The 27,893-nt window shown below is 52.7% G+C and overlaps 9 protein-coding genes across 10 annotated transcripts; 3 read left to right on the plus strand and 6 right to left on the minus strand.

Moving 5' to 3' along the window:
- Positions 1–239: 239 nt before the first annotated feature.
- rad16_2 (DNA repair protein RAD16) lies at positions 240–3,238 on the plus strand. Of its 2 annotated transcripts, XM_066119709.1 has the most exons (2): positions 240–346; positions 416–3,238. In XM_066119709.1, exons 1-2 carry the CDS (start codon positions 299–301, stop codon positions 3,206–3,208), a joined length of 2,841 nt encoding a protein of 946 aa, XP_065975505.1. In that variant the 5' UTR covers positions 240–298; the 3' UTR covers positions 3,209–3,238. The 2 variants fall into 2 exon arrangements, with proteins under 2 accessions (XP_065975505.1, XP_065975506.1); XM_066119710.1 differs by having other exon boundaries at positions 240–3,238.
- Positions 3,239–4,405: 1,167 nt separating this feature from the next.
- MRS2_4 (magnesium ion transporter) lies at positions 4,406–6,792 on the minus strand. Its single transcript, XM_007809058.2, has 3 exons — positions 5,963–6,792; positions 5,274–5,902; positions 4,406–5,218 (listed from the first exon to the last, which is right to left on the minus strand). Exons 1-3 carry the CDS (start codon positions 6,539–6,541, stop codon positions 4,798–4,800), a joined length of 1,629 nt encoding a protein of 542 aa, XP_007807249.2. The 5' UTR covers positions 6,542–6,792; the 3' UTR covers positions 4,406–4,797.
- Positions 6,793–6,847: 55 nt separating this feature from the next.
- On the plus strand, positions 6,848–8,217 carry J3458_009322 (uncharacterized protein; the record flags this gene model as incomplete). Its single annotated transcript, XM_007809057.2, has 2 exons — positions 6,848–7,476; positions 7,576–8,217. The coding sequence occupies exons 1-2, from the start codon at positions 7,075–7,077 to the stop codon at positions 8,215–8,217; spliced, it is 1,044 nt and encodes a 347-aa protein (XP_007807248.2). The 5' UTR covers positions 6,848–7,074.
- A 3,139-nt stretch (positions 8,218–11,356) lies between these two features.
- PCL5_1 (PHO85 cyclin-5) lies at positions 11,357–12,364 on the minus strand (the record flags this gene model as incomplete). Its single annotated transcript, XM_007809056.2, has 1 exon — positions 11,357–12,364. One exon carries the CDS (start codon positions 12,362–12,364, stop codon positions 11,357–11,359), a length of 1,008 nt encoding a protein of 335 aa, XP_007807247.2.
- Positions 12,365–12,461: 97 nt separating this feature from the next.
- PCL5_2 (PHO85 cyclin-5) lies at positions 12,462–13,523 on the minus strand (the record flags this gene model as incomplete). Its single annotated transcript, XM_066119711.1, has 2 exons — positions 12,462–13,072; positions 13,130–13,523. The coding sequence occupies 2 exons, from the start codon at positions 13,521–13,523 to the stop codon at positions 12,462–12,464; spliced, it is 1,005 nt and encodes a 334-aa protein (XP_065975507.1).
- Positions 13,524–17,641: 4,118 nt separating this feature from the next.
- SUB2 (Suppressor of the cold-sensitive snRNP biogenesis mutant brr1-1) lies at positions 17,642–22,623 on the minus strand. The gene is made up of 4 exons (XM_066119712.1): positions 21,118–22,623; positions 20,702–21,062; positions 20,368–20,625; positions 17,642–20,312 (listed from the first exon to the last, which is right to left on the minus strand). Exons 1-4 carry the CDS (start codon positions 21,383–21,385, stop codon positions 20,264–20,266), a joined length of 936 nt encoding a protein of 311 aa, XP_065975508.1. The 5' UTR covers positions 21,386–22,623; the 3' UTR covers positions 17,642–20,263.
- Positions 22,624–22,986: 363 nt separating this feature from the next.
- On the plus strand, positions 22,987–23,391 carry J3458_009326 (uncharacterized protein; the record flags this gene model as incomplete). The annotated part of the gene is made up of 1 exon (XM_007809053.2): positions 22,987–23,391. One exon carries the CDS (start codon positions 22,987–22,989, stop codon positions 23,389–23,391), a length of 405 nt encoding a protein of 134 aa, XP_007807244.2.
- Positions 23,392–26,296: 2,905 nt separating this feature from the next.
- Positions 26,297–27,202, minus strand: J3458_009327 (uncharacterized protein; the record flags this gene model as incomplete). The annotated part of the gene is made up of 1 exon (XM_066119713.1): positions 26,297–27,202. One exon carries the CDS (start codon positions 27,200–27,202, stop codon positions 26,297–26,299), a length of 906 nt encoding a protein of 301 aa, XP_065975509.1.
- Positions 27,203–27,245: 43 nt separating this feature from the next.
- On the minus strand, positions 27,246–27,773 carry J3458_009328 (uncharacterized protein; the record flags this gene model as incomplete). Its single annotated transcript, XM_066119714.1, has 1 exon — positions 27,246–27,773. One exon carries the CDS (start codon positions 27,771–27,773, stop codon positions 27,246–27,248), a length of 528 nt encoding a protein of 175 aa, XP_065975510.1.
- Positions 27,774–27,893: the final 120 nt, after the last annotated feature.

Here is a 27,893-nt window from a genome sequence, read left to right on the forward strand (position 1 = left end):
TGATAATAAAATGTAAAATAAGCCGTACCTTGCATCGTACCGCTGAATGCTGTAGCATCAGGGCCTATAAGTTTGGGGGCTGAGCACTGAGTGTGTCGACTAGACCAATCAGGCTTCGCCCTTGCTTCTACGGACGACTACAATTGCACTGAGCCACGGCGCATTCAAGCCCCTCAAGTCCCAGTGCCGCTTCACTGAACATCAATGATTCAATGTTGAGTGTTCACGTCAAACCAGACCGGAATCTCACCATCATTCATTGACACATTCACATCCATCACATCACCCGGTTGCCCGCATGTCTGCGAATAATGCCCCGCAGCCAGTCAAGCTCTCCTTACCCTTGGTATGCTACTCTCAATCCGACGTGTCACCAAGAGACTGCACCGCATTTGCTGAATAATCTTTACCGCAGGAGTATCAACAGCATCTCTTCCAAGAGCTCCGAGCAGAAGATGAGCTCGTCGTGCTGGCCCGTGGCCTGGGGCTGATGCGCCTCGTCACAAACCTGCTTCACTCCTATGACGCAGCCGGAAATAATCTCATAGTCATTGTAGGTGCTGAAGAGCGTGAAAATGGCTGGATCGGCGAGGCATTGGCCGAGCACGCCGCCATCAGTGCTGCTCCAAAGGCCCGGGGCTTAACGGTTGTGAATACCGACTTCCAAAGCGTTGGTGCACGCGAGAAGATGTACGCCGGAGGTGGCATCTTCAGCATCACTTCGCGTATCCTAGTTGTCGACCTTCTTACCGGCCTGCTGGATCCAGAGTCAATCACGGGGCTCGTCGTGCTTCACGCTGATCGTGTTGTCGCAACTTCACTCGAGGCCTTCATCCTCAGAGTGTATCGGCAGAAGAACAAGATTGGGTTTCTGAAGGCCTTCTCCGACAATCCTGATCCTTTTTCTACGGGCTTCTCCCCGCTGTCGACCATGATGCGAAATCTGTTCCTGAAAAGGGCGTCGTTGTGGCCGAGATTCCACGTCACTGTAGCACAGTCTCTCGAAGGCAAGAAGAAGGCCGAAGTCATCGAGTTGGAGGTTCCCATGACGGATTCCATGACGGATATTCAAAACGCCATCATGGAGTGTGTAGAAGTCAGCATTCACGAGCTCAAAAAGGGCAACTCGGGCCTCGAAATGGACGACTGGAATCTCGACAGCGCCCTGCTTAAAAATTTTGACGTCATGGTCCGACGGCAGTTGGATCCCAATTGGCACCGGGTGAGTTGGAAAACACGGCAGATTGTAAACGATCTCACGGTGCTGCGCGGTCTCTTGACGTCCGTTCTGGCATATGATGCGGTGTCGTTTTTGCAGCACCTTGACACCATCCACGCAGCGCATTCACCTCCGCCTGGATCTACGAGACAAAATCAATCACCTTGGCTGTTTTTGGATGCAGCTCAGACAATATTCGACACGGCGCGAAGGAGGGTGTATTCGGCCAGCGCAAAAACAGTCTCGCAAAGTGGCGATAATATCGACTCTTTACGGCCAGTCCTCGAGGAGCTTCCAAAGTGGGCTCTGCTTGCTGAAGTGCTCGAAGAGATTGACAGAGATCTCTACTTCGAACCCCCTGCCAGAGACGACTCAAACGGAACTATACTAATAATGTGCTCAAACACGGATACATGTAGACAACTCCGCGACTACTTGCAAACAATGCATGTAAAGCCCAGGGTCGCAACTCCCACGACCACCAAGGAAGATGAAGAAGATGCGCACAAACCGTCGGCTGCTTTCATGATGAGAAGACGTCTACGCAGCTACCTAACCTGGAAGCGACAGTTCGCCCAAGTCAGCGCAACGCTCTTCTCCGAGAACCAAAAGGCCCTCAACGGCGCAGCTGATTCCCGACCTGGCCATGCTGGCATGGGCCGTGGCAAACCCCCCTCGAACAAGAGGAGACGCGTCCGTGGCGGAGGTAACGCCGGTGTCTCGGCAGGACGGACCGACACGGGTGTTATTGCGCAGTACTTTGAGAAGCCAGGCGAAGTGGCCCATCTCATGGCCGAAGTCCAGATCACGGAAGAGGAAGCCCAACAAAAGGACGACATCATCGCCGACCCACTAGACGACATGGAAGATTACTATCAGCTGTACGAAATGCAAGACCTAGTCGTGGTCCACGCCTACGACGGCGACCAAGACGAGCACGTCCTCGAGGAAGTCAAACCCCGATATATCATCATGTACGAGCCAGACGCCTCCTTCATACGGCGGGTAGAAGTCTACCGTTCGTCGCACAATGACAGAAACGTCCGTGTCTACTTCATGTACTACGGGGGCTCGGTCGAAGAACAGCGCTACCTTTCGTCAGTCCGTCGGGAAAAGGACTCCTTCACGAAACTCATCAAGGAACGAGCCAGCATGTCTCTCGTCATGACGGTCGACCCTCACGGCATCGAAGACGCGCAAGAAGCGTTCCTCCGCACAGTCAACACGCGGATTGCAGGCGGCGGGCGGCTCGCAGCGACAGCCCAGCCGCCGCGCGTTGTAGTCGACGTTCGAGAATTCCGCTCCTCCTTGCCATCCCTCCTCCACGGCCGGTCCATCATCATCGTGCCCTGCATGCTCACAGTCGGCGACTATATCCTCTCGCCCAACATATGCGTGGAGCGTAAATCCATCAGCGACCTCATCTCGTCCTTCAAGGACGGGCGTCTCTACACGCAGGCAGAAACCATGTTCCAGCACTACAGGTCCCCGATGCTCCTCATCGAGTTCGATCAGAACAAGTCGTTCACGCTGGAGCCCTTTGCCGACTTATCGGGCAGTCTGAGCAGCGTGGCACCCACAAACGTGTCGTCCGACTTGCAGTCAAAGCTCGTCCTGCTGACACTGGCCTTCCCCAAACTCCGCATCATATGGTCGTCATCGCCCTACCAGACCGCCGAGATATTCGAGTCTCTCAAGGCGCAAGAGGATGAACCGGACCCGATTGCGGCCGTGCAAGCAGGCCTAGACAAGGACATGAAGGCGGAAGACCAGGCGTTCAACCAGGAACCGCAGGAGATGCTCGCCCTCGTCCCCGGCGTCACGCCCAAGAACATCAAAACCCTGGTACTGGAAACAGAGAATATCAAAGAGGGTGGCAAACATGTCAGTGGGAGACCTGGAGCCCATGGTTGGAAAAGTTGCCGGCAAGGCCATACACGGGTTTTTCAACCGCAACGTCATGGAAGAAGACGACTAGAAACAAAATAATACCACGGTCAAAACAATATAGAAAAAGGATACCCTATTAAGAACCGTAAAAAAAAAAGTAGAAGAACTAGGGTATAAACGTCGTAACACGGGTGGGTATCGATGACCGCCACCTTCCAAGCTCTGATGACAATCTTGTTATTCCTTTCCCCTCTCCCCAACCGTCGCGATCAGCAGTAGACGCACTACACCCTACTCGTCCTCATTCCTCCATGTCGATGTCCGGCTCCTCCCCGCCCGCAGTAGCCGCAGGTCAGGCACCGCACAATGATGCCGCAAAAGGACACTACGCCGCTGATGATGGCCTGCAGGATGCCGCCGATGCCGCTGACAATTGCCATGATGCAGTTGCCTATCGTGGCGAAAATGGATTGGATCTTCAAAGCACGTCGTCAGCTGCGCTCTTCACAATGGGGTAAAAAAAGAAAAGCCCGGCTCACGCAAGAGAGTACGCCGCCCATGGTGATGGTGGTGATTGGAACAGGTAGTTTTGCAGAATAAAATGCCTTCAGCAGCGTCAAAGCTAGGTATGTTCCCAGAGACGATTATTGGATTATTGGGGGAGAGAAGGGGGGAAAGAAAGAGGCAGGAATCTGTCCGTCACGCAAGCACGAGCAAATGTTTTTATACCACGTCACTTGCATCTCACCCAACCTCGTTCTGCCCAAGCAGCCCAAACACCCCGGCTCCCGACTGACGTCAACACCAGGAAACACACGGCACAGACCCCAGATTTAGAAACATGTAAATAAAAACACGGGGAATTTTTTTTTTTTTTGTGTCCCAAGCCGGTGCATTCGCTCCGGGACTCGCCCAAACGGGCAGCTGTCAGTAGTTCAGGGGACGCAGCCGACCACTCAGCGTTGCTGCGTTGCGTCGTGAAGCTTGTTTTAGGAAATGCAGATCAACCATGACGCCAGAGACTTCCTCGTCTTGAACCGTGATTAACAGGGGTAAACGGGTATTGACAAGTGATTGGCCCCTTTTAGAGACATGTTCCGTAGATGTGATGCACACCGTTTGGTGGCGCGTGTGAAAGAGGAAATGCGCCGTTACAGGTCGTTCAACCGTTTTGGTCATGACGTCAGCACGCAGCAACCAACGGTGACTTGCGCGGGTCTCGCTGCGGAAAGATGGCAAACGGCGTGCCTGGGATGTTTTACTCTATGTTTTTGCAATACTAGCTCGCGAAGGAGATGGTAACTTACCAGAGAGGCACAGGCCCAGCTAGGGTGCAAAAGATCAAAGGGGTCAATGGCAACCCTATCAACGCTTACACCAGACCACACTCACGCTCGAAACCCCTGGAGCCATTCTTTGCCATTTTATATATATCATTATTGGGAGATCTTCTAAACTCGGGGCTAATGCAAATCCACATGTACATATCACGGGTATCCCACTTCCACAAATACACGCCACCGATACCATCGAGGCCAAGTATTACATATAAGAACCCACCATGCAAAAATCCCGCTCGTAAAAGGAGAATGAAAGAGAGAGAGAGAGAACCAGCCAACGCCAATCTAATGTCTGTACACCCGTATGTCGCGGGGGTGAATATATACCCGCTCCTCCACATGGTCGACTTAGGCCTTCCAGAACGTAAGCCAGCTTCTCCGCGCCGCCATGGCCTTTTGCATGTGCGCCCGACGGAGCATCTCCCGGTTTCTGGAGTCAAGAAGACCCAGCGCACTGTCGTCGTGGTACTGGTACTGGTACGGATACTGGTTGCTGCGAGGAACATGTGGCCGCTCGTTGCGCATCATCTTGATGCGCTGCACCTTGCGCAGCTTGATCAGGCCGTACCAGCACACCATGACGGACGCAATGGTTGACATGCCCGTGATGGCGCCAAAGCCCCAGTTCGTTTCCTCAATAAAGTTCTCCAGGTTCATGCCGTACAGGCCGGCGAGGAAGGTGCCCATGGCGAGTCCAAGCGTTCCAACGCTGAATTTGAGGTCCAGCAACATGAGTGCATTGCGGTTGGCGTCGAGAATGGCGCGGACGCTGTCGGCGTGTTAGCTACGTTCGTCTCCGCGAAAGCAGGCCGTGTGCCACTTACATTTCCTCCGTGTTCCTGATTCCAGACACCAGGTTGCCGGCCTCCTGCACGATTTCATCGGTAAGCTTGTGATATGACTCGAGCAGCATTTCCACCTCGGTGTGGTCGTCCAACCCCCTGTACAGGTCGTGTGTCTTCTCCGTCAAATACATGGCCGCCAGGTCGTCGTCCGCCTCGAGGAGTTCCTCAATGGCGTCTCGGACCAGCTTGGCCTTTTGCTCAAACGTGCTCACTCGCTTCGACAAGATGAGGAGTACGCGCAGCTTGTCTCGGTCGATGTCGTCTTCCAGTTCGCTGAGGATGCGCATGACTGGTTCTCGCACGGCCTCGAAATCGGCTTCCATTTCCGACGTCACGGATGTCAGCACAGCTTCCAGGGCACGGAACTCGTAGGGCAGGCTGTTGGAGCCTTGGGTCGTCTTTTGCTGCAGCTTCCCCTGCAAGTCATACATGAATGCAGACTGCGGATACGACGTCTTTGACCCATATACATCGAACAGGAGGACGCGATCGTGCTTGATGAGGACCTTCAAGTGCAAAAGGTTGAGGAGAATAGCCGAGGGTCGGATGAGGATATGCGGCAGGTTGGAGGAGTCGATTTTTCGAAGATCTCGGGGGTTGAGCCCAAACTTTTTTCTTGATTAGCTATGCGCCTCCCAAGATTGTTTGGGTGCCGTCGTTGCCTTTACCTTTGCAATTAGCTCCGTCTTCTTAAACTCCCCATCCACGAGGATAACTTTGCCATTCTCATCCACTTCGGTGCATCGTAGCCGAGGCTCCAAAGCTGCCTTGGCTGCCAAAACCCGGCGACTAGTAAACATGGACGAGCCATGCTCAAAGTCGTCGTGGGCTGGAAGGTCATCTGGCTTTAGCAGCTTGGGTCCCTTCTTGGCGCTCGTTCCCCAAAGCCTTTCCTGCCATGTAGGTTCGTTGCCTGACTTCGGCTCGAACAGCTTGCGCCCAGCTGCCGTGGTGCTGAATCCTAGCTTGGCCGATTTTGTAGGCGATCCGTTTCGGAGAGGATATGTGACGGCACGGAGACCGGAACCGACATGGCGCTGGCCCCTGGGCGTCGTCGTCAGTGACCTGAGTGATCTGACGCCCAGAGAATCCAGACTCCCCGCCGCTCTGGCTCGTCGACAAACCCGAGTGCCAGCAGCTGCCAAGCCATTGGGGCTGCCGTGGGCCAAGAAAGCGGCGTCGGACTGCGATTTCAAGAAGCGAAGGAGGTTGCGGGACGGAACAGGCGATCGCAAAGCTGGCTGCATCGCGGGCTGGTCTACCAACAAGATGATGCAGAAATCCAGGAGTCCAGCATCGGACGTGACGATAGCGGCAAGGGCTAGCCGTCAAAACCTGGAACGATATCAGGATCTACCGTGATGCAGTCGTCTCGTCCAGGTGGAAGAAATGTGAGGCCCGTTGGAAATTTACCTCGTACTCGGAAATGCACGGGCTTAGCGCGCGTCTCTCTCTTTTTTTTTTTTTTTTTTTTTTACTGGCCGAACGGCAGTCGGAGGGGGGTGGAAAAGGGGGGGTTTCTTTTCGGGCCCTTTTTAGCGCGGGTGCCGCCATCTGCCGATCCATTCAAACTCCTCCCGTTCTAGACACACAGCATCGCCGTCATCTCGTACAGCTTCAGTTAGCCTTGGAACACCCTAGGCTCAATCGAAAGCCGAGTATCGCGAGGGGCCTCCCACAAACGCCATGGCCTGAGCTCGGGCATTCAGTTGCAAATGCCAACTTTGGGAGGGGCAAACAATGGAGGATTATTTGCTTTCGGAAGATCGTCAACGTCGCCATGCTTCTGACTCCCGTGCACATAAGGGGCAAACGAAAGCGCGAACCGCCACCTACGCCGCTTTCCGTGGCTGCTGCAGACACGGACAGAGCGCCAAAGAAGATGAAAAGATCGCTTGCTTCCCTCCGCGCCAGTCGCCTATCTCGCCATCGCACAGTCCTCGAGTCTCTACCTGCCGAGCTGCTGGAAAGCATACTTTTGTACTCGGAAAATCTCTCGCTTCCTCGATCAAGTCACCTGATTGGTGCCAAACTCTCTGGCCGAGCTACGCTGCTGCGATTGTTCATGCTGGCTTTCCACGACACCTGGAACCAGTGGTTTGGCATTCCCAAGACGGAGCTGCATGGGCCGAGACCAAAACAGAAAGAATGGGCGTCGTTTGAAGGTGATGCCGTGTTTCAGGTGAGAATTGAATCATTGGGCTTGCACAGCTTTTGCTTTTCTTTTTCTTTTTTTTTTTTTTTTTTTTTTGGCCTCCCATGACGTTCTAACCGTTGTTAGTCTGCAATGCTGGAACTACCTTGGGTAGATATCGACTTCATCCTTCAGGCACAACAAGCCTGGTCAGACAGATATGCTCGAGACAGATGGTATCAGCACAGCGTCCCATCCGAAGACGGCTACCATCAGCTGAACCACGACCACCAGGGTGGGTTCGCGCACTTCAACGCCCATGACTGCTTCGAGGCAGACTACAAGCGAGCGCTTCAATGGCCAGCGTTCAAAACTGAGGCCATGAGCTGGGGCACACACGACCTTCACCCAATGGCTCGCTTACCCGTGGATCTAATCACAGGCCCGTGGGACGAGGAAAAGAAACGGCGTCTATTTTGGCTTACGCGTGGTGGTCTTCAAATGGGCGGCGAGGGTCAGAGTCCAGCGCCTTGGGAGATCAAGCTGAAATGTCTTGAAAATGCAATCATCAATGCAGAGGAGCCCGATCCACTCATCACCAATTGTCTAATTGGGAATTGGATATTCCTAGATTTACCAGAAGACATTGTGCGGAAACATCTCATCAGTCTCGACAGACGTCTCGAATGGGGAGGCGATGAGCCCGCGAGCAGGGGTATCCTCCGACGAATACGAAATACCCTCGACATGTTTATGCAGCTTCCACAATACCATCACATGCCGGTTTGACGCACGGGACGAGACGTAACTCAGCTAGCACTGAGCTTTGTCAGCCGCTACCAAGAAACAAGAGGTCGACAACTCGCCTCTTTGGCTCATCACGACTCATGTAACCCATCCGAGATGGCCGGAATGTGGTTGCACGGCGGTCCCTATAATCAGTCGCTCGCCGGAGCATCGCGGGAGTACCGTGTGATGTTCACGGCCCACTCGCGTTATGCTCCCAGCATGCGCGCACAGCATCGATACCTTTGGCACTGATGACGTTGTATGGCTCACAATCCATCAGCCACCATCTCTTCATCCAGGCGTATTTTAATCAGCAGTCCATTTCTTGCTATGCCGGATGTCCTAGGGGTAACCGCCCCGCCTGGCCCAAGACTTCTCGCCGACGTGGCTAACACGGCAAGGGGCTGAGACGGAAACGCCTTCCAGACCGGCGGGAGACGTAACGAAGAGAATAGATTTTGAGCTTCGTCAATGAGTTGTAGTCGACCATGTGTCGGGCCGTCTTCTCCGCGCGCTGCTCATGGCATATCGATCAATACGTTCAACTCATCCGCAAGGGGCGCGGGTCAGCCAAACACCAACGCAATGATAAGTATGCAAGCGTGGAAAATAAATCGGCTATAGACAAGAGTGCTGAAGTAGACGTATGTAAAGTGAAGAGCGTCAAAATCTCCCTACATAGCCGCAAGAACACACTCTAAACTGCGAGCTACGGGTTCAATTTCCACATCGTCTATGGCCATCTATCAAAGGTTTAAAATACCGTATAAAAGAGACGGCTATTCTACAGTACTCCACCACAGAGTTTATAGTAATATACCAAGATGAAAATTAATCCACTACTAGAAATGCAGACTCCTAGAATCTACGCACTGAAAAATAATCGATTTAGTCCGCCACAAAGGCAGCAGCGATACGAGTAGCCGGGCTGGATGGTCTCAACAGCCGCGTGCGCTTAAGAAGCTAGTAGTTTGTTCAATCGGAATAAAAATGGTTCACACAGAAGACGGCTGTCGCCTCCCCTGGTGCAAATCGGCGTAACAAATCAGGATGAGGGCGAGACAACCACCCGTACCCAAGTCCCCTTTCAAGCTTGGATGAAGCCTCCCAACAAGAAACAATAGGGGTCAACAATACCATGTGCTGAGTGGCTCACTACTAACCAGATGGTCGGACGACACGGCTTCACCAAGTGTCAACCCTGTCACGACGGCCTACGCAAGGAATCAGTAATGTCAACTTACACCCAGGAAAGATGCTGCCTGAAAAAAAAAAAAAAAAAAAAAAAAAAAAAAAAAAAAAAAAAAAAAATCCCCCACGGCTCCAAAGCACACGTAACGCTCGTGACACGTCGCCACACAAGGAGTCACGGCGCGACCTTGCACCAAGCCGCGATACTAGGTCATCTGGCTGACGCATCCGCATCCGAGCCCTCGCTACTATCGCAGGGCATCGGATGGTTCGTGGTTGATGTCATGCTGGCCTCGGCGCAAGTCACCACCGGTCCGCAGCTCGTCTCACTCCATCGTGAACTACACCACCCACGACGGCACCACCATCTCACGCACACGTCGGGCATCATCAGACAATCAGGACACAGAGTCAGTAATCGGCTGTTCCCACAGTTGAGGAGAGCATGACCTCTATGCCGCCAGGCTGCCGAACCAGGCCATGGCTACCACAGTCAAGCCCAACTCAAACACGGAGAACAAGCTTCCTTTTGTTCCTTCATCTCAAAAGTGTTGCACGCCGTTGGGTCCTTGCGTCTCCACTGGCATGAACCATTCAGACGAATCCACTATTTACTCAATGCGGCAAGTTCGTGGACCTGAACAACACCTGACTGGTGAGGTGACAACGCCTCAATGACTCACTCGGAGCAACGGACATTCACGACATTGTCGTGGGAAGGGAGTTCTCCAAGCAACCCACTCCCCCTTTGTGCAAGTCACACCACACTTGAACCAATTAATTGCAAGAGTTGAGCCACTTGTTGCAGAAGGATTCTCAAATCGTACACGTCAAAGGTAAAACGATATTTCAGGCAGGCAAGTCAACTTTTTGTTTGAATTTCTCTCTTTGGCTCTTCTCCGCATGCCTGGGAAGCACCTCATCTACCAACCTGAAAGCTGGCAAACAGGCCCCCCCCCCCGGGCTCGCGAGTGCCCACTACCTTCGAGGACTCTTCCAAGCTAGCTATTAGATTTCGCCATAGCGTCATCGCTCTCCTCGATCTAGAACAGCTTCTGGTTCCTAGACCTTTCCACAATGTTCTTTCCTTTGGTGTCCCGGTCCGTTAATTCACATCAGCAGCACCAGATATGCCAGTCGAGGAGGTCGAGTGGGATCATTATTTCAGTTGCATGCGAGCTTTTTTTGTTTCAAGAGAGTCGTCAGGTTCATGTTGATTATTGTCTTCTTGGTTTGTTTGAACGTGTGCGAGTTTGCTTTGAGCGCCTATCTGGTGGTCGTCAAGAGTCCTTGTAGATACAAGTGACTGTCGTGGTCCGGCCACTATTAATCGCGCTTCCTCTTTCGTCTTCGACATATGTTGGCGTCCTGTACTTGAAAGAAATCGCCTTAGAGGTACCCTTGATTATCCCCTCCTAGAAAAAAAAAAGAATGAAAATAGCAAACAAACCAAGATGCGTATGAGTCTTCTAGTCGTACAAAGCCGCGTCCGCCTGCCAACATGCTTCTCCTCCTCCTCCTGCCCATTCCGTCAACACAGAATCAACAAAAACAAAAACCACTAAATCCTCACTTCCGCTTTCCACATCAGTACGCCGTTCCTAGGATGATGCATGCTATATCAATGCGTTTTTCAGCCAATGTCCCGGACGCCATCTGCATGTTTTATAGAACAAAGAGATGGGCCGAATCCGCCCAAGGTTTTGTGGTATCAAAAAGCTCTGATTGGCAAATGACTCCGGTCCACCTCCGTCCTGTCCCGAGTATATAACAAATGGAAGCCGGCAATATAAAAAAAATGGCAAAAAAACAAAATCAGCGAGAAGTCTGGGTGTTACTGTCCAGACCATGGTGAGCTTGCATGATGACTGTCATGCGTTCTGGTGTTGGTGTCCAGTCGGGTTAAGTTGTCAAGATTGCGCCACTAGTCGTGAAATGCTCCAATATCTCAGTTCAGAATGCCATCCCATATGCCAGGTCCTCGCAGACTGATGGCGGGGTGAACGCTAGCAGTCTGATAGCCCGTGGCAGCTTCTGCAGAGCAGCACACTCGCTTTGCATTGCGTCCAAAGGTGGGGTGGGCAGGAACATGCAGGTACGACTCCGAAGCGATGCCACGGGAGCGCACCAGGGTGTCGGGCCATGATGATTCAGGAGACTCAAAGTGGCAGCTAAGGATACCGCGAACATTTTCCTGCAGGGAATCGTCAATGGAAGGCGCACGGCTTCGCTTAGAGCCAACCTTGGCCGTGGGTGTAGCGTCCGCAGACACATCGTGGTTGTGAAGATCCTGTAAAGCCCTTGCAGCATCCGATGCAGGATCACGGGCCATCTCGTCGAGCTCTCGCTCGCGTCTTGCCAGAGGAGTGTCGAGACATAGATCACCGAGCTTGGCAGTCTCTGGGTCAATGTAGGACTCGGGCGAGGAGGCCAGGCAGTGCTCATCATAATCCTCGGGAACGGAGGGGACAGATGGTTTCGAGCTCACCCGGTCATTCCAGAGCTTCGCAGCCCGGAATCGCGACGGCACACTGCAACGGCTAGTGCTGTTGTAGAGGGTCGCGCTAGCGAGGCTAGAAGCAGAGGAGATGGACGAGGAGCGGGAGGATCGTGAAGAATCCGAAACCATGGACTCGGGGGACGAGGCGGTGGACACCGAGTTGGCGAGAGACGATCGACGAGCTGGGCAGTACCCCTGCGGCGAGGAAGTAACAGAGTAGGGGAAGCGATCGAGAGTTGTCTGTGCGGTACTGACGGTATTGGCGTGCGCCATGGCAAGGCCCATTGCGTTGCCTTTTCCGAGAAGTTGGGATGCAACACTCACTGCAGGAGTGCAGAATCCGCTGGTCTGCGGAGTAAGGCGTGGAGTGGGCAAAAGAGTCAGGGCTGGTGCCAATCGACCAGGAGTGTACACACTGCTGGATGAGGGCTCCCTGACGGCCGGTGTGTTGGACATATTTGGGGTCGGAGTAACATTGAGGCTGTCAAGAGCAGCTGGGCTACGAGCCTCCTGAGGGAGGTTGAGGATACTTCGCGGAGAGAGAGCACACAAGTCAGCTAGCCGTGGCGCTGGCAGGAGTGGTGGGAATGAGGCCATCAATGTTGGCGAGCTCGGGCTCAAGTCTCAAAATGAGCTGCTTCCAGTCGGCGGACTGCTGAGCATATGCATGGGAGCCGGCGCCGGGTGAAGGCGGTGACGGAGGCGGCGTGTACTTGAGGACAATCTCGGTCCAGCGCTGGAAAATCTCATCCGTGATGTGCAATTGCCAGTTGACAGCAAGAAGAAATGCAATCTCATTCTGATTGATCTCTTGGGTGTTCAGCCCAGAAATCTTGCTCCAAGCACGAGCCGAGTAGTTGCGGTCCTGGAGATACTTTGAGGCAAGAATGAGAGCTGCAAGGAACATGCGACGGCCACACTGCAGAGCACGATCCACATGTCTATCGTCAGGCTGCTCGGTAGTAAAGTTGTGCTTCGGGACGTGAGGCTTGATAAGAATAAGGTAATACAGGGCTACTTGCAGAGTGGAGTAGCTGGTACGTGAGCGCCGAAGTGTTTCCTGGATGAACGTGCGCAGAGGCAAGACAGCTTTGCTGCCGAGCTCGCTGCGGCATACAACCGAGGACAGGGGCCAGATCGCTTCTACGATCTGGGTGGAAGAGTCTGCGGAAAGGGCTAAGCATTGGTTGAGTGAATCAAAAGGCAATAGTTGCCACCTACCAACAAGGCTGTCAACAAAGTTGACCTTGCGATCCGACTGTCGCACTAGAGCAGGAGGGCAACCTCGGCCCGTACGGCAGCCCGCGGCGGTACGTCTGGGGTTTTGTCGCAACTCTGCCGGGACGGCCTCGGCATCCCGCTGGTGGAGTGACCGGCGATGGTTGACGACATTTTGAGCACTTGTAGCGGCACGTTTGGAGCGACAAAAGGTGTCACTTGAGTCGGAATCGGATGTGTTGGTCGAAATGGAGGTGTCGTCGGACGATTGAGAAGCGGTATCAGACCATACAGATGTTGTAGAGATGGAGGCCACAGAACTCATAGCGGAGCTGTAAGGCGCATATTGAGAGGTAGAGGCGACGAAGGCGAGCGAATCATCCGCGTCGTACTTCATCTTGATAAAGTAGTGGTAATCAGGGTGGAGAACCGGCTTGAGTCTATGTAAGTATCAAGCCAAGTATCTGTCGAGGTTCCAGTCGCCGTAAGGCTAAGTCAACCAATAAGATCGTAGGTTACCGTAAAGCAATTCGAGAAATACCGTGGTCGAGGTACAACTAGCTCCAAGCAAACAGCATCAACCTAGCTGTCAGTGGGAGCAGAAATCCGGGGTGCAAAGAAGGCGGTTCACAGAAGAGTGGCAACAGCCGACTTTACAACAGGGATCAGACCGGTAGACGAAGCGGAAACGGCGACTGGAGTAGTAAGAATATAACTTGCAAGAGGCATTGCGACAAATGCTTCTACAGACAAGTTGGTGGTGGAGGTGATGGGAGTCTTAAGCAACGACTACCATCGGCATATAAAGAGACAACAAAAGAGAGCAAGGAGTGGAGAGGGGGGGAGAAGTCGTTTGAGGACGTATCCGTCGAAGATGAATCAGAGTGGCGACACACGATAGTTTGCGGATGATGCACTGGGCCGCGTCCGGTGACGATGCAAGTCGTGCAGGGTTCGTCGCGGTTTGGGAGTGCGGGTGGACGAAACGCAGGAACAGTGGGTGATGCAAGTGATGCGGCTCAAAGACGTGGATGAGTGTGCCTGGAACGGCGTATTTATCAAGGGCGTCGTGCGCCGGTGATGTGACTCCTTCGACGTGGCCTGGGAGGCGAGGCACCGGAGGGAGCAGTGACAACGGCGTCGAGCGTCAAAGACCGTGACGGACGGGCTGGAGGCGACGGGTGGAGTGGGTAATGGGTAATGGATGGGGTGAGGGTGGTTGAGTGGTCGGGTGCTTTGTGTGACTCGATCTGGGTTGGCGAGCGTGTCCAAGGTGTCCCCAGCGAGGTCCCAGGTGTCTGCGTGCGGTGCGGTGGCGACCGAGTCTTGCCGCGCGGGCCAAGTGGCAGCCAACGAGAGCGGACTTGGCGATTTCGGAGCGGCGAGGCAGTGACTGGATGCGTGACTGGAAAGACGGGGCCAGGCAGCCTAGAGTTCCAGCTGGACTGAGCCTAAAAAAAAATGACGGACTGCAGCGCCTCAGCCAAGATGTGGCGAAGACAAACTGACAGGGTGTGCGTGTGCTTTGGTGCTGAACTAAGCAGCCCGAGGGTTGTTGGGTGGTTGATGTGTTTGCGCGTTGCGCGGGGCGTGGGCGTGGGTGCGAGGGCCGAATGATACTGCTGTGATTAAAAAGGCTAAGGGAGTGCAAGTCGAGCAACACGAAAACTTGGTCAGCTATGGACTCGACAGCATCAACTGCGCCGTGCGATGCGTGCTGCTTCGGTCGTCCTCTGGAGAATGCCGCAAGGTACAAGTGAATGCCGCTGCGAGCGAAGAGAGACGAGACGGGCGGGCTGGTTGGTGGTGAGTCCGGCCTGGTGGTGACAGACTGTTGTTGGTGTTGGCAACGTCGAGTGCGCTCGTCAAAGACAATAGTACAAGAATGGAAACAAATGGACGTGGAAACCCGAAAATCAGATTATTAGAGTGCGCCGTGGAGTGGAGAGAAACCAGAGCAGACTGCGAGAGTCGCTGGCAACGTTTACAAGGCGTAGTTGAACTTCATCTTGACGTTGGAGTTCGATGGGGGAGAGAGAACAGAGCGCCGATGCGAGGGCCACTGGTTTTGAATGCATGGCCGGACGAGATGGCCTCTCTTTGGCCGCTGGCCGCTGGTCTCTTCTGGTTTGGCCTCTGGACTCCAGACAGCAGCGCAGCAGCGCAGCAACAGCGCGAAGCAGCCACCGCTGGATGGACCGCGAGCACCAAGGGAGGGGCGCTGCGGAGGCGGCGGACCAGGGTCTGCCTAGTGCTGCTCGCAGTTCAAAAGTGTGTTGCTCTGCTAAGGGTGACTTGTTGGCTGAGCATCCAGAAAGGAAGCGGAAGCGCGCAGCGCGCAGCACGTAGCACGGCAGCCAAGGGATGTATGAAATGTGTCAGGTACCGGCATGGGAGGTAGTCGGTACGAACACCACCAGCCGTGGCCGCCTGCAATGCCGCTACTCCCCAGTCCAGCCACGTACCCGGTACTAACCCGTCCGCCACGACCCAAGTACACCACGCATCTCGCCATCTCCCGCTAGGCGCACATGTACCTCGCGCGCGCGTGAACCATGACGAAGTACAGCCAGCAGTGACCCCTCTCGGTCTCCACTGCCTCGTTGTCACTGGTCACGGCTGGCCAATCTGCATTTCAGCAATCATTGATTGGCCCTGGCGCTCCCATAATGCCGGTCCCCGACCACCCTTCGAAGGAGCCCCCGGCCACGGTCGATTGGCCTCGCCGTCCTCGACTGCTCGAGCTCTTCCATCTCGTCCAGCGGGCGCACTAAGCCAACGCAACGCACGCCCACTTCGAGCCCGTCGTGCAGTTCGGCCGCCGTATTCCAACCCCTGTTACTTCAGGATGCTCCTTTTGGATTGGCGGCGCAGCATTTTCGCCCTCACCAGACCACACAGGCTGAGGAACTGGCAAACTGGCAAACTGGCGGGTCAAGGCTGTGGACGGGTGCCCGGCATGGTGGTGGATGGCAAATGTGGCTACAGCGAGGCGTTCCTGAGGCCATGACTATGACTCTTCTCTTCCGTGGCTGCCAGACCGATACGACTCGATCCCGCCAAAAATCACCCATTTGTCCATTCGGCTTCGTCTTGGTTCCGCAGCAGTCAGGTCATTTCTCGTACTCCGTCCGTACTTCCTGGAGATTTCTGTCACATCAGCCCGGTCGCCGGCACGCCTTCGAAATGGCCACGATCCTAGACTCTGAGGCACTTACTTGTACGGGGTCAGAGACTGCCAACTGGGTAGGTTTGCAGGCTCAAACGGCAGGTATAAGCTCTTCTGTGTCATGCTTTGTTAACGGTGTTTTGATGCTGATCATGCACACACCGTTTCAAACAGTGTCGTTGAAGGGTAGACAAGTGTTGATAATCAGCAACAATACGCAGCTCCAGAAGCACAACAGCTCCCGGCGAGAAGCCTATCTGATAAGCCTTCAGTCCGTAGCATACATACTGCAGCCACTGTATTACGGCAGTGAAAAGGTCAACTGGTGCCTGTGACCCATACACCCACTCGTTGATCTAACGATTCAGACCCCTCGACCGACGTGACCGCGAGAAGACCAAGACCGTCTGATAGGACAGACCTCAGTTGAGGATTCCAAAAGAACAAGAGTCTGGTGACGCTGCCCTTTGGCTGGCAAGCTGGTTTGCTGCCTCAGTGCCTCGACAACTTATTGGTAACTACCTAGGTAACTAATTGCTATCATTATACTCCGTAAAAGCTGGCTCGCAGTCAGTCAGGAAGCACGGGACGTGTGCAATGCCAATGACCTCACTCCACTCCAACACAACGGCGAACAAGAATACCGTAGCCACTGATGACTCCAGAGGGCACATTCCCCTCAAACATGTTACCACTGCCCCAGGCAGACAGGCCATCAGAGACACTTGACCTGTTTGCCATCTGTTGCGGTTCCACAGCCTCCCAGTACAGTAAACTGATGCTATTATTACAACTACGTATGTGCGAGCAAAATAACATAGAATTTAAATTAAAAAAAAAAAAAAAAAAAAAAAAAAAAAAAGGCCACAGGTGTCACATCAAACACAGAACAGCCATGCTCTGTCACTGTCATCCAGGCAGCTTGGCCAGTCACTGTCATAGCTAAGAAAGAAAATTTCCCCCCCCCGTATTGCAAGTTCCTGGCGCGAGCCAAGGCTCTTCGATTGTGCTCCTTCCGGCCGGATACGCCGGTGTCAGGCGGCATCTCAAAAGGTCGTATGGGTGGCATTTGCATCGACTCCGAGACTCTGAGCGCTTCGGCCCAGCCTCGGGCAGAGCAGCGTCTAGTCGAGTAACTCCGTAGAATAAAGGCGCCGCGCTCTCGCCACTTGACATATCTCTTGGCACACAAAAGCTACTGCCTACTAAGAGCTAAAGGAGGGTCTCGCCGTTTTACTGAGAAGAGGGCCGCAGACGAGACGACGCACTTTTCTAAGTAGTATCGACGTTCGTGTGGCGAATCTGGGCATCAAACCCTGCTCTGCATTCGGAAAAGCGGTCGTACCCAACATTCCACGAAAGAAATAAGCACCTATTTGCTAGGGAGATAACTTGTTGCATTGCACCACTGCTAATCCCACCAACATGTCCGTTATTAGCGACCGAGTCTAGTGCCCACCATGAACCAAGGCAACAACGGCCCACGATATTACGGAGCAATCACCCGTTCATCTCGAATGCTTCCAAGCAGGTCCAAATGCCGCTGCTCACCACAAAATTGCGCAGCGCCCCACTTTCATAAGTGTGCGTGCACAATAAAGTCGCACACAAGTGAGAGTCGGCTGGCTACCCTGTGCTGGATGCCTGGCCGCTGTCGGTGTGTTATGCCTTGGTGCCTCAGGCTGCAAACTAAGCCCAAACCAGCCGAGTGCATGAATCCTCCGTGACCAGAAAACGTTGAACCTGCTCCTCGTGGTCTCTCTGCTCCGCCGGACGCTGCCTCCCCACTACGAAGTACCCTCGAATATCCCCAGCAACTTTTCGTGCACTATTACTATTCCGTAAAGTACGTCCTGTTCACGGCCAGGCCAGGCCACAGTGTCCCAGCTATCAGTAGTACACCACGGGAAGTCAGTTCGTGCGAGAATATCGTCATCCAGAAGTCATCTATCAACGTCTACCCCGGGCCCCACAGAGCTGACAATTACGTCCAAGTCGGCCTCCAAGTTCAATACTAACTGCTTCTTCATTCGTATCACTTGAATTATCAGACAGCATCTCCCACTTCACGCGATACATGGAGAAAGTGGAAACCTTGTGCAAGTGTTCGTTCTCCTTACGGAATACTGAAAAACCACCAGGGGCGAACAAGCCAAACAAACTGCTTACGAGGGGGGGATCTAATGCTAGACATGGAGGCGAAGTAGGGCTGTAGGAACATAAGGCATCGCCGTCACCCCATCTCTCCTACATCGCCCCTTGGCCCCTTATCCTAGCAGTGTGACGGCATCTTACAGTATCGGGAAATCACCATTCGGCCAAAATAGAACATTGGCGAACTGCTGCGCTTTCGCACTGCCGCGAAAATTCACACATCACACGCTTCCCCATTCTCCTTTAATCATTGGATTGTCACAGGAACTTATCGTCATTGAGTGCCATTGGGCAGAGAGGCAATCATCCCCACTTGGCTGCGGCATTGCTGATTGGAAAGGGGGGGGGTTCGAGACGGCAATCGCATTTTGTCATTTTCTGAGTCAGCCCGCGCTACGGAGTGTTGACTCCAGAATGGCGCAAGTGAGCAATCAAACCATTGAATCCTGCCAAAGTCAATGTAGCCATGTGTGTTTGGGCCGGAAAAAAAAAAAAAGGAGGATAGCAGCACCAAAGCTCAATATTGGACAGCCTCGTCTGTGGCCCAAATCACCCGGAAGGGAGAGGAAAACTTTCCCCCGCCCTGGGCCGGGAGACTGTCGAGTTCGCGTTTCAGCTCGAAAGTTTCTTCAAAGAAAATTTACCCAGTTCGTTGCCTGTAAAACCCCATCCAGCCAGCGTTGGAGAGGTGGCCCGTCCATACGAAGCAAGTTACAGCCTTGTCCAGGCCTCGTCATCCACTTTCCACATCATCTCAGCCATGGTGCTGCGTTTCAGTGCATTGGCATGAGTCAACTCCAGGTAGCGGTGCCTCATTGAAGCCTTGGCCGCTCGACAAACTGTCCTTTTTTTTTCTTCTCGAGGAGGGAGGGACTGTTCCGTGTGGCCACAGGGTCATGTGCCCATTCCCGTGCCCGACGTAAGGCTATCGATGCTTAGTGCCGTGTAAGATGCAAGTATTGTAATCACGAGACCGTCATCTCCATTTTGGACCTGGGAACATGTTCGGAGCCCAATCCAATCCGTAAACTTTACATCCCGTTCCGTTGTCCAGATTCCATCATGGCGCTCCTTTCCCATTGTCAATTTTTTCCTATCAACGTGCTCGGGATGGAGGGAGTTGATCCACCCGGCCGATATCGCTGACTCATCGATGGTACCCAATATCTCATCGTTGTGAGGGCGCTGGACGTGACGGTATATCCTTGGAAGGCATTGGAATCTACGAGTCGTGACCGGGTTGTGTTGTCAGACCACAAAACTCCGAGTGGTCTCCAGTTTCGCCACGCCAGCCAGCCGTGGGAGCCATGACCTGCCTTTGCTGGCGGACTCACTAGTGTGCACTTCCAATCCTATCAAGGAAGACCGTCATTTTCATGGAGTAGATTGCAGCAAGTCGGCACATGTTCGCCTAAAGATGACCATGTCTATTTGAAACGGCCATGCTCAGCTCCCATGTCGGGATGGCTGTCTACAAGTATCAATTCCAATGCCAATTATTTACCAGACAACTATAGGGTGGGTAGCCTTTGTACTACGGCCCATACTGGTATCGCCTTGACGAGTGCAGTTCAACAGGCGTGTTCCAATCACTCCAAACACAAAACAGTCACATAATAAATGTCAAATGTATCAAAACCCAGACCCTATTGACCATCGACCATATTGAATACAAGCAAACTGAAAACTACACACACCACTTCCAATTTTGTTCATGGCTTCTAGATGAGACACGTCATTCGCGTCCAGCCCCGTCTTCCCAGCTGCTCGTAACCAGCACAATCCGCAGTACGCCTTCAACAAGCTGGACTAGTTTACGAAGCCATATACGTGCTGGCATCGACACCCTCCTTGGGAAATTCACTACAGTTCATTAGCTCATGTCAACCATCTAGATAGAGAATATAAAAAAACTTACGGTAGGGCAACTTCGAACCGCTTCTCGATCTCCTTGAGCACCTCCTGGTCCTGGTCTGAACTGACAAACGAGATGGCAAGACCCTTGGTACCGAAACGGCCGGCACGACCGACACGGTGGAGGTATGAACTAGCATCGGCAGGGAGATCGTAGTTGATGGCCAGGTTGATACGTTCAATGTCAATACCACGACCAAAAACGTCAGTGGCAACGCAAATTCTCTTCTTGAACTCCTTGAACTCCTTGTAACGTTTGATACTACGGGTTGTTAGATCTAGTCATGTTGTATCGACGCCTCAAAGGCAAGAAACAAGAAGGGGAGGGGCTTGCTTACCGCTCCTCCTGGCTCACACCAGAGTGCACAGCAATCGAAGGGAAGTTACATTCGCGCAGCAACTTGTCAAGTTCGGTGGCACGAATGGTGCTCTTGACAAAGATGATGACCTGGTTGAATTGGAGTTCGTCGAGAAGCTCGTTCAGCTTTCTGTTCTTTTCCTTCTCTTCGAGCTTGATGTAGTACTGCTGAAGACCGTGCAGAGTGAGCTTGGTGTCCTCATCGACATAGTGCTCAGTGGGGTTCTGCATGAACTTCCTGCAAATGGGCTTGATCTCATTAGCCAAAGTAGCAGAGAACATCATGACCTGCTTCTGGGTAGGGGTGGCGCGGAAGACATCCTGGACATCAGTGCGCATATCTAATCTCATTAGCAACTATCGTCTGATAACCTCATTTGGACGGGGCACACCTACCAGGCTGATCAAGCATCTTGTCGCATTCATCAAGGACAAAGATGCGAACACTGCCGAGGCGTAGAGCCTTGTCGCGGACAAGAGCCTTGAGACGACCTGGAGTACCAACGATAATGTGGGGGCAGGTGTCCTTGTTCTTCAAGGTCTCCATGTCGGTCTTGATGGGAGTGCCACCAAAGAATACACCAGTCTTGATGTCAGGCATGTACTTGCTGAATCGGTTGTACTCGTCGCGAATCTGGTAGGCAAGTTCACGGGTGTGGCACATAACCACAACCGAAACCTCTCCGTTGACGGGCTCGACCTGCTGCAAAGTAGCAAGGACGAAGACAGCCGTCTTGCCTAGACCGGACTTGGCCTGGCAAATAATGTCACCACCGAGGAGGGCCTGAGGGATACAGGTTTGTTGGACTGTCGATCGAGCGAATGTTAGATCATTGGTATTCTTCAAGCAGAAACGAACGATGTATGCAATGCGTCAAAGTGCCCGTCCGTCCACCGTCGCAGAGATGAGGCTCGGCGCGAAAAAAGAAGAACAAGTATCACGTAAAAGGAATCGAGTGCGGCGTGTCGAGGTCGTCATAGACATTCAAAATACTTCGCTTGCTTTTGCAACGCGACAATAACAAAGCCTTTCACTGGCCGCGGCCACGGACATGATACCATCTGGTCGGATGCCAAATGCTTTTCAGCCTTGATCCTTTTCGCCAACATTTCCCACACAGCTCAAGCTTCTATTGATGAGGGCAGCCGATGTCAGAAGATGCTTTCACTCCCATGACAGGATGGATGCACTCTTGCAGGCTGCCACGAGTTCATCGATGACCATGCATAGCCACGATTGACATGATCTTTTTTTTTGCAAGTCCCCATGATGACGATCCATGGCAAAAGGACTCTGACTCTCGTCTTCGGGGATTGGAAGCCCTTGCGCGCAATTTGTTCTCGTTGCGAAGATGGACGGACGCTTTGTACTTTGGAGGGAGGGGAATTGATGACTTAGGGTATTAGGATTTTCATGACTAACCCTCCGATGGATGCTCGAAACCACAGTCGCCGATAGCACGGAGGAGCTCAGGCTTCAGCAAGAAGTCGCGGAAGCCGGTCGAGTGAATACCAACATAACTGCCCTTCTTGTCGACATCGTTAGAGGCAGCGAGTTCGCCTTTCTTGCCGTTGGAGCCGGCGGCGGCGGTTTCGTTGGCGCCAATTTCCTCGTCAGAGTAGTCGATGAGATCCTCCTCGTGAGACATGCTGACAGATTTGTTGTAGGTGATCAGAAGACGTAGAAAATTCGAGAGCTGTTGCTGCTTGAGAGGTCAGGTCGAATGCGCAAAAAAAGCAAAAAGGATGCCGTTGCGCGGGCTGAGCGTTCAAAGGACCTCTAAATGTCTAGAAAATGACAATAGAAGTGAAGAGAGAAATTTGTCACAACGAGAACGTAGATGATGGATATTGACGGTCCCAATGTCCGAGGCGATGTTGACAAAGAGAGGTTGCGAGAGGCTCCCCAGACGGCCGACGAGGGAGAGAAGTGACTCGCGGCTGAGCTGCAATGCAGGCAAACTGGTCCGTGCATGACCACCACGTGACCTCTTCTCTTGCTCACTGTGCGAGCATGATTTCTGGACACGATAGTCGTGCATAGTCATGAGATGAAACGACGTGCAGCCTTGTTTCTTTCTTCTTTTTTTGGGCTCAAAGGACACAGACATATTCTGCAATTTTGGATGCGACAAAGCACCGTCAACAGGACAATGGCAAAGACAAAGGTGGACGCAGGAGTCCAGAATAGAATCATCTATTCTAGAGCGTCTTATCTCTACCAAGCGGCGAATTATCTGACGAGCTGCGCAAACGCAATTCGAGATGCTCCATGCACAATCAGACGCAAAGCAAAGTGCTTCGGCAAATATGGACAAACAATACAAAGCAATCACAAACATGTCCCGCCAGGCAATTACCGATATGAGGGCTATTTCTTTAAAAGCACAAATTCGACAAAGCTCAGCACTAAAAAGAACAATCTGCAAGTTTTGCGACTCGCTGCTGGTGGAGGGACAGACATCCCATTCGTTCATTCAGAATCCTAGCAAAGGGGGCCGCAAGCCCTGGGCAGATGTTCTCGTCATCGAGTGCAAGACGTGTGGGAATTCAAAAAGATATCTCGTCGATGCGCCACGGCAAATGCGCAAGGCCCTTCGCTTACGGAAACATGAGGTCCTCACCGATGAACAAGGCGGAGTGGCCCAGGAAGGAGAAGAGGTTACTTGAGCTTTTGAGTCTAGAGGCAATCGGGATCTGTCAAGACACGTACGGATGTCGTGACCATAGTGGGAGGCGTGTCCGCATCATTCTGCCGCTCTATCATCCCATTACGAAAAGACTATTGTGAAGATGGCGAGCAACTCATAGAGATGTGCCATATCGCGCCGAACCATCTTGGAGTTCCATTGAGCGATGATCTCAAGGCCCTTGCCGTGGACTTTGACCATACAGACATTGGCCAATAACAAGGGGTACCTGCGGCCAATAGCACACTCATTGCTGTGAAAGGCGACAAAAGACGTTAGTCGTTCCGCCGCTATCAATGTACAACCCACTAGTTACTACGTGTGGTCGTGCAATATACGCGTACACAACTTGGTAGCCCAGTTCAAATGAGAATAACGCCTATACCCCAAGCGGTAATATCGTGTCCTGAAATCAGGATTGACGGAAACCAAGCCTAGACTCCGTAGAGCGAACAACGTAATGACTCCCCCAACGCCCCAGAACCATCATGATCGTATCCCATCACAACATCACCTCGCTTCCCTCACACTCTCCTCCCCAAGAACCTTGCTAGCAGCCATAAACCTGAAGATGAATCAGCAAACAATCCCATCCATTCTCCCCCACCCTCTACTCACAGTCCACCATGCCAACTCCCCAAGCCTCTCATTGCCTCAGCCTGCACGCTCGTCATGCGCAGCAGATTCTCAGTATCTGATAAATTCGTCGATAACTGAGCAAGTTGCGACTGGAGATGAGCCTGTCCTCGATCGTGTCAGCTACGGCAACCGTTTTCCACACTTGGGTGTCGTCAGGCGCGATGCTCACCAATTGTCGGTTTTTGGCGGCGCTGCCTGCGCCCGGAGCCATGCTTTGCCGGTTCAAGTTTTGGGTTGTGCCAAAGTTTCTGGTCGCCATTTCGCGTTTTGATGTTCGTAGCCAAGGTCGACGAGTTAGTTTGGCGCGCCCGTAGGTGGTTGATGTGAGGAATGTGTCGGGGGATATCGGGAGGATGGGGCAGGACTACCCAAGGCGCCCCTGGTCGACTGGTATCGGACAGTGAATAAGTAATCGCCGTTTCCTGAGTAGTGCCGAGAATTGTTATGTCGACAAGGGGACTGACTGACTACTAGTACTGATAGTTTGTAGTCGAGTAATGTCGACGCGTCTGCGCGCCCAAGTTTAGTCTCAGTCGTTCGTCGATCAAGTGGGGCGGGCTATGGCTCTTCAACCACATCTCACATCTCACATCTCACATCATCCCACATCCCACGTACCTCTGCAACCCATAAGGTTTCCCCGTTTCCCCCAAGAGAGGGCGAGTATATTAAAGGGACGTGAGGTTGCGTGTTATGACTTACCAGGCTTGATTATGCTTGTAATGATTCCTACCGTGGTGTCTGTTCCTCCTCGTAGGCGGTGAGTCTCCTGGACGGGCTTTCGAGTCTAGATGATTTTATATTTCTACCGAGCTATGTACCTTAGCAAGTACCTACCTACCTAGGTAGGTAGGTGGTTACTTGGACACCCACACGGGTACTCAAGTACCTAGTAGTTAAACAAATCTCTGTCTGGCCATACGCAGACTAGGTTGCCTATATCAAATAGCCAGGCAGTTGTGTCAGGGGGTACGCACATCATCAGATACACTCGCACACTTCTGTCATACTTCACTGTTGCTCCAAGAGAAAGTCAATGATACCAACGATTCCTTACAAAGAACCTGACGTGTCATCGTGAAACGCTGCTGCTTTTGTTCTATGCCTGTGTTATGTTCAACTACTTATTATTCAAGCCTTCCGAACCCGCTTGAAGGATCTCTTCTTCCTCTAAGCCTTTCATTACGTCCGGGGCAGTAGCTGCCCAAAAAAGTCCTCGTCCTGACTCCTTCAATGGTGCTGTATACTCTGCAGGGCAGCTAAAATGGCCATTACCCGCGATTATTCATCTCGTCACAAAAGAGGAAGAAGAACAAGAAGAAAAAAGGATGAAACCGGCCTGAGACCATATCCCCAAAAACAAATAAACATGTGAGAAAAAAAACACAGTGTAAGAAAGAAAGGCCTCCAATGTCTAAGTTTGTTGTTGTTTAACCCGATCAAACAGGCCTGTATATGTCGCTGTACTCCCCCCCGCCGATCTGGCACACCATCAAGCGGTACAGATGTGGATATGTCTGCATGGCAACAGCAACACATGCTACCAAGCCATGAGTCGTAGTCGTACAAACAATGCTCGGCATGTTGCCGCTATTTGATTCGGTAGAGCATTCCCGGATATGTCATACAACAATCCCGTCTCCAAAAATTGCCCCCCTTTTTTTCGTGTCGCTGATGATGTATTTGCAGTCGTCTAGTAGTTGTCTTTTTTCAACAGACCATTTGCTTCGCAGCCAAACCTCATGTCGTAAGAATGCTCGATGTGGTAAAGACTGTGAGTTCGCCAGAAGATTGGATAATTGATTATATGCTAGACGCAAGCAAGAACATGAATTCCGATCCCAATGCAATATTACCTAAATGTAGACCAGTCTCTGTTTTTAGTTGCAAACATTCCCACGCTTATGTACGGGACTCATCTAGTCCGTTCAAAGAAACTATCAACGCGCCGGTGTTCCAATAACAGGCCAAGTTGATTCTGAACCGCATGTCGTATCGTTTTTTTAAAATTCGTTTGGCTAATGCCGTGCAACGTACCAAAAGGAAAAAGCCATGAGAGTTGGTGTCTCAATCGTGTAACAAGACGCAGAATAGAATGAGATGTGTAGCTTTGAAGTGGTTGAACAGTCATGAATACGAGAGGTGTAGCGCACATTCAAGATGTATTATGCCGGTATACCGGGTTCGAATTGTTGAGCACGAGTTTCTCGGCTGATTCGAACAGCGATCTGGCGGACACGGCCCCTTTAACGCACTCCGATCGAAGTCGCATTCTGGAAACTGCTCTGACTGCTATGTGCAGACTGTTCTGAGTCGAGTTCACCACTGCCCACGCTGGCGCTCGCACTACCAGTCAGACTACGAACATTTCTTGGCTTGGGTGGATTGAGGGCGCTCACCCCTATATGCTGCTCTACCTGCTGGGGGGCAACAGAATTACCCTGCCCTGGCGGGTAGCGAGGAACAGGTTGTCGGACCCCGTCTGGAGGCGAGGGCCGCCCATTCATCGAAGGTGTGTAGCCGTTAGGGGGCGAAGGACGACCACCGCGCATTGGTGGACCGTAGGGGTTGCCAGGGGATTGGCTTGCGCGACGTGGAAATGCGCCGTTCATTCCAGGTGGGCCGCCTGACCCAGGCCCGTACGGGATCTCTTCCAACCTTGAAGCTGTCAGGGAGTTTGCGCGTGAGCTACCGCCCATGGCACCTCTGTCAACATTGCCGTATCGGTTCGATGTAAAGGATAACATAGCGTCGTCCAGGATATTGTCATTCATGGCAGGGAGGTGGTTAACCTGGCTGGCGCGGTTTCGTCCAAAGCTAGGGCGGAATCGGCTGGCTCGGGACGGGGGAGGAAGGTCGCTTTCTGGGTTCCGGCGAAATTGGGACGCAGACTGGCCCGACGTTTTGCGATTTTTCCTCGACGTCACACTCATCATGTCAAAATTATCGGGGTCAATGGTTGGCGCTCCGGTAGGTGCGACAGGATCGAAGAAATCGTCGTCGTCATCATCGTCGTCGAAAACTTGCTGACTGTTGCGCATGGGGTGAGGACCTCGACGGGGCCCAGGCGGGCCACGTCTCATTCTCATTTCCTGTTCCCGCAGGGCAAGCTCACGTTGGCGAAGCTGAAGTTCCCGTTCGCGCAAGGCCATATCGGAATCTCCACCAAATGATGGTTCTTGGCCCTCTGGGATGTCATCGTACAACTACTAGATGCGAAAACTCTTCCAAGTCGTTGCCATCCATTGAACCCCTTCGAGAGGGAGCTCTTGAGCCACCATTCACCGATGGCGGAGGGCGAGGGTAGCCGTTTGGCGGCCCTCCATTCATCTGGGGGGGCCGCCTCATACCTGAAGGCCCGAAGTTTGAAGAGTTCCTAGGTCGGGGTTGTCGAGGCGGCATACCGTTTCCGTTTGGCATACCGCCCATCATGGGACGATGACCCGCTTGAGAAACAGACCGGGACTGTGGGGAAGAGATTGGAGAGCCCGGGGGCATCATATTTGGCGGGGGACCTTCGCCTGGCTTGGGCCTGGAGCGGTTTACAATGTTGAGATTGTGAAGAATGGCGTATAACGTCTCAATTCGAGGAATGGGTATCTGTGATTCGCGAGCCAATTTAATGGGCGAACCGAGATACGTCTCAATTTCCATGGGACGTCTGGCAGTATAGTCTTGCCACATAATACTTTCGGGTAGATTCGGTTTCGTCATCTCATCCATTGTTCGTTCCTTGAAGTCTGGGGCGAGCTTGCAGCCATTTGCATCGGCGAGGCGCAATAGTTCGTCTATGACCCTCCGAAATCATGTCCCTAACCCCAACCTTCTCCAACAAAGCAGCGT

Source organism: Metarhizium acridum (genome assembly GCF_019434415.1).
Source record: "Metarhizium acridum strain ARSEF 324 chromosome Unknown scaffold_141, whole genome shotgun sequence".
Classification (NCBI taxonomy): Eukaryota; Fungi; Ascomycota; class Sordariomycetes; order Hypocreales; family Clavicipitaceae; genus Metarhizium; species Metarhizium acridum.

Bases quoted from the DNA above. Each gene is read 5' to 3' on its own strand.
- rad16_2 (XM_066119709.1), top strand. From the start codon at position 299: ATGTCTGCGAATAATGCCCCGCAGCCAGTCAAGCTCTCCTTACCCTTG. The intron at 347-415 runs GTATGCTACTCT...TCTTTACCGCAG, and splicing joins TCAAGCTCTCCTTACCCTTG to GAGTATCAACAGCATCTCTT.
- SUB2 (XM_066119712.1), bottom strand. From the start codon at position 21,385: ATGTGCCACACCCGTGAACTTGCCTACCAGATTCGCGACGAGTACAAC. The intron at 21,063-21,117 runs GTAGGTGTGCCC...TAATGAGATTAG, and splicing joins CAAGATGCTTGATCAGCCTG to ATATGCGCACTGATGTCCAG. The intron at 20,313-20,367 runs GTAAGTTTTTTT...AATGAACTGTAG, and splicing joins CGGTTCGAAGTTGCCCTACC to TGAATTTCCCAAGGAGGGTG.
- MRS2_4 (XM_007809058.2), bottom strand. From the start codon at position 6,541: ATGCAGCCAGCTTTGCGATCGCCTGTTCCGTCCCGCAACCTCCTTCGC. The intron at 5,903-5,962 runs GTAAAGGCAACG...TCAAGAAAAAAG, and splicing joins AGACGGAGCTAATTGCAAAG to TTTGGGCTCAACCCCCGAGA. The intron at 5,219-5,273 runs GTAAGTGGCACA...ACACGCCGACAG, and splicing joins ATCAGGAACACGGAGGAAAT to CGTCCGCGCCATTCTCGACG.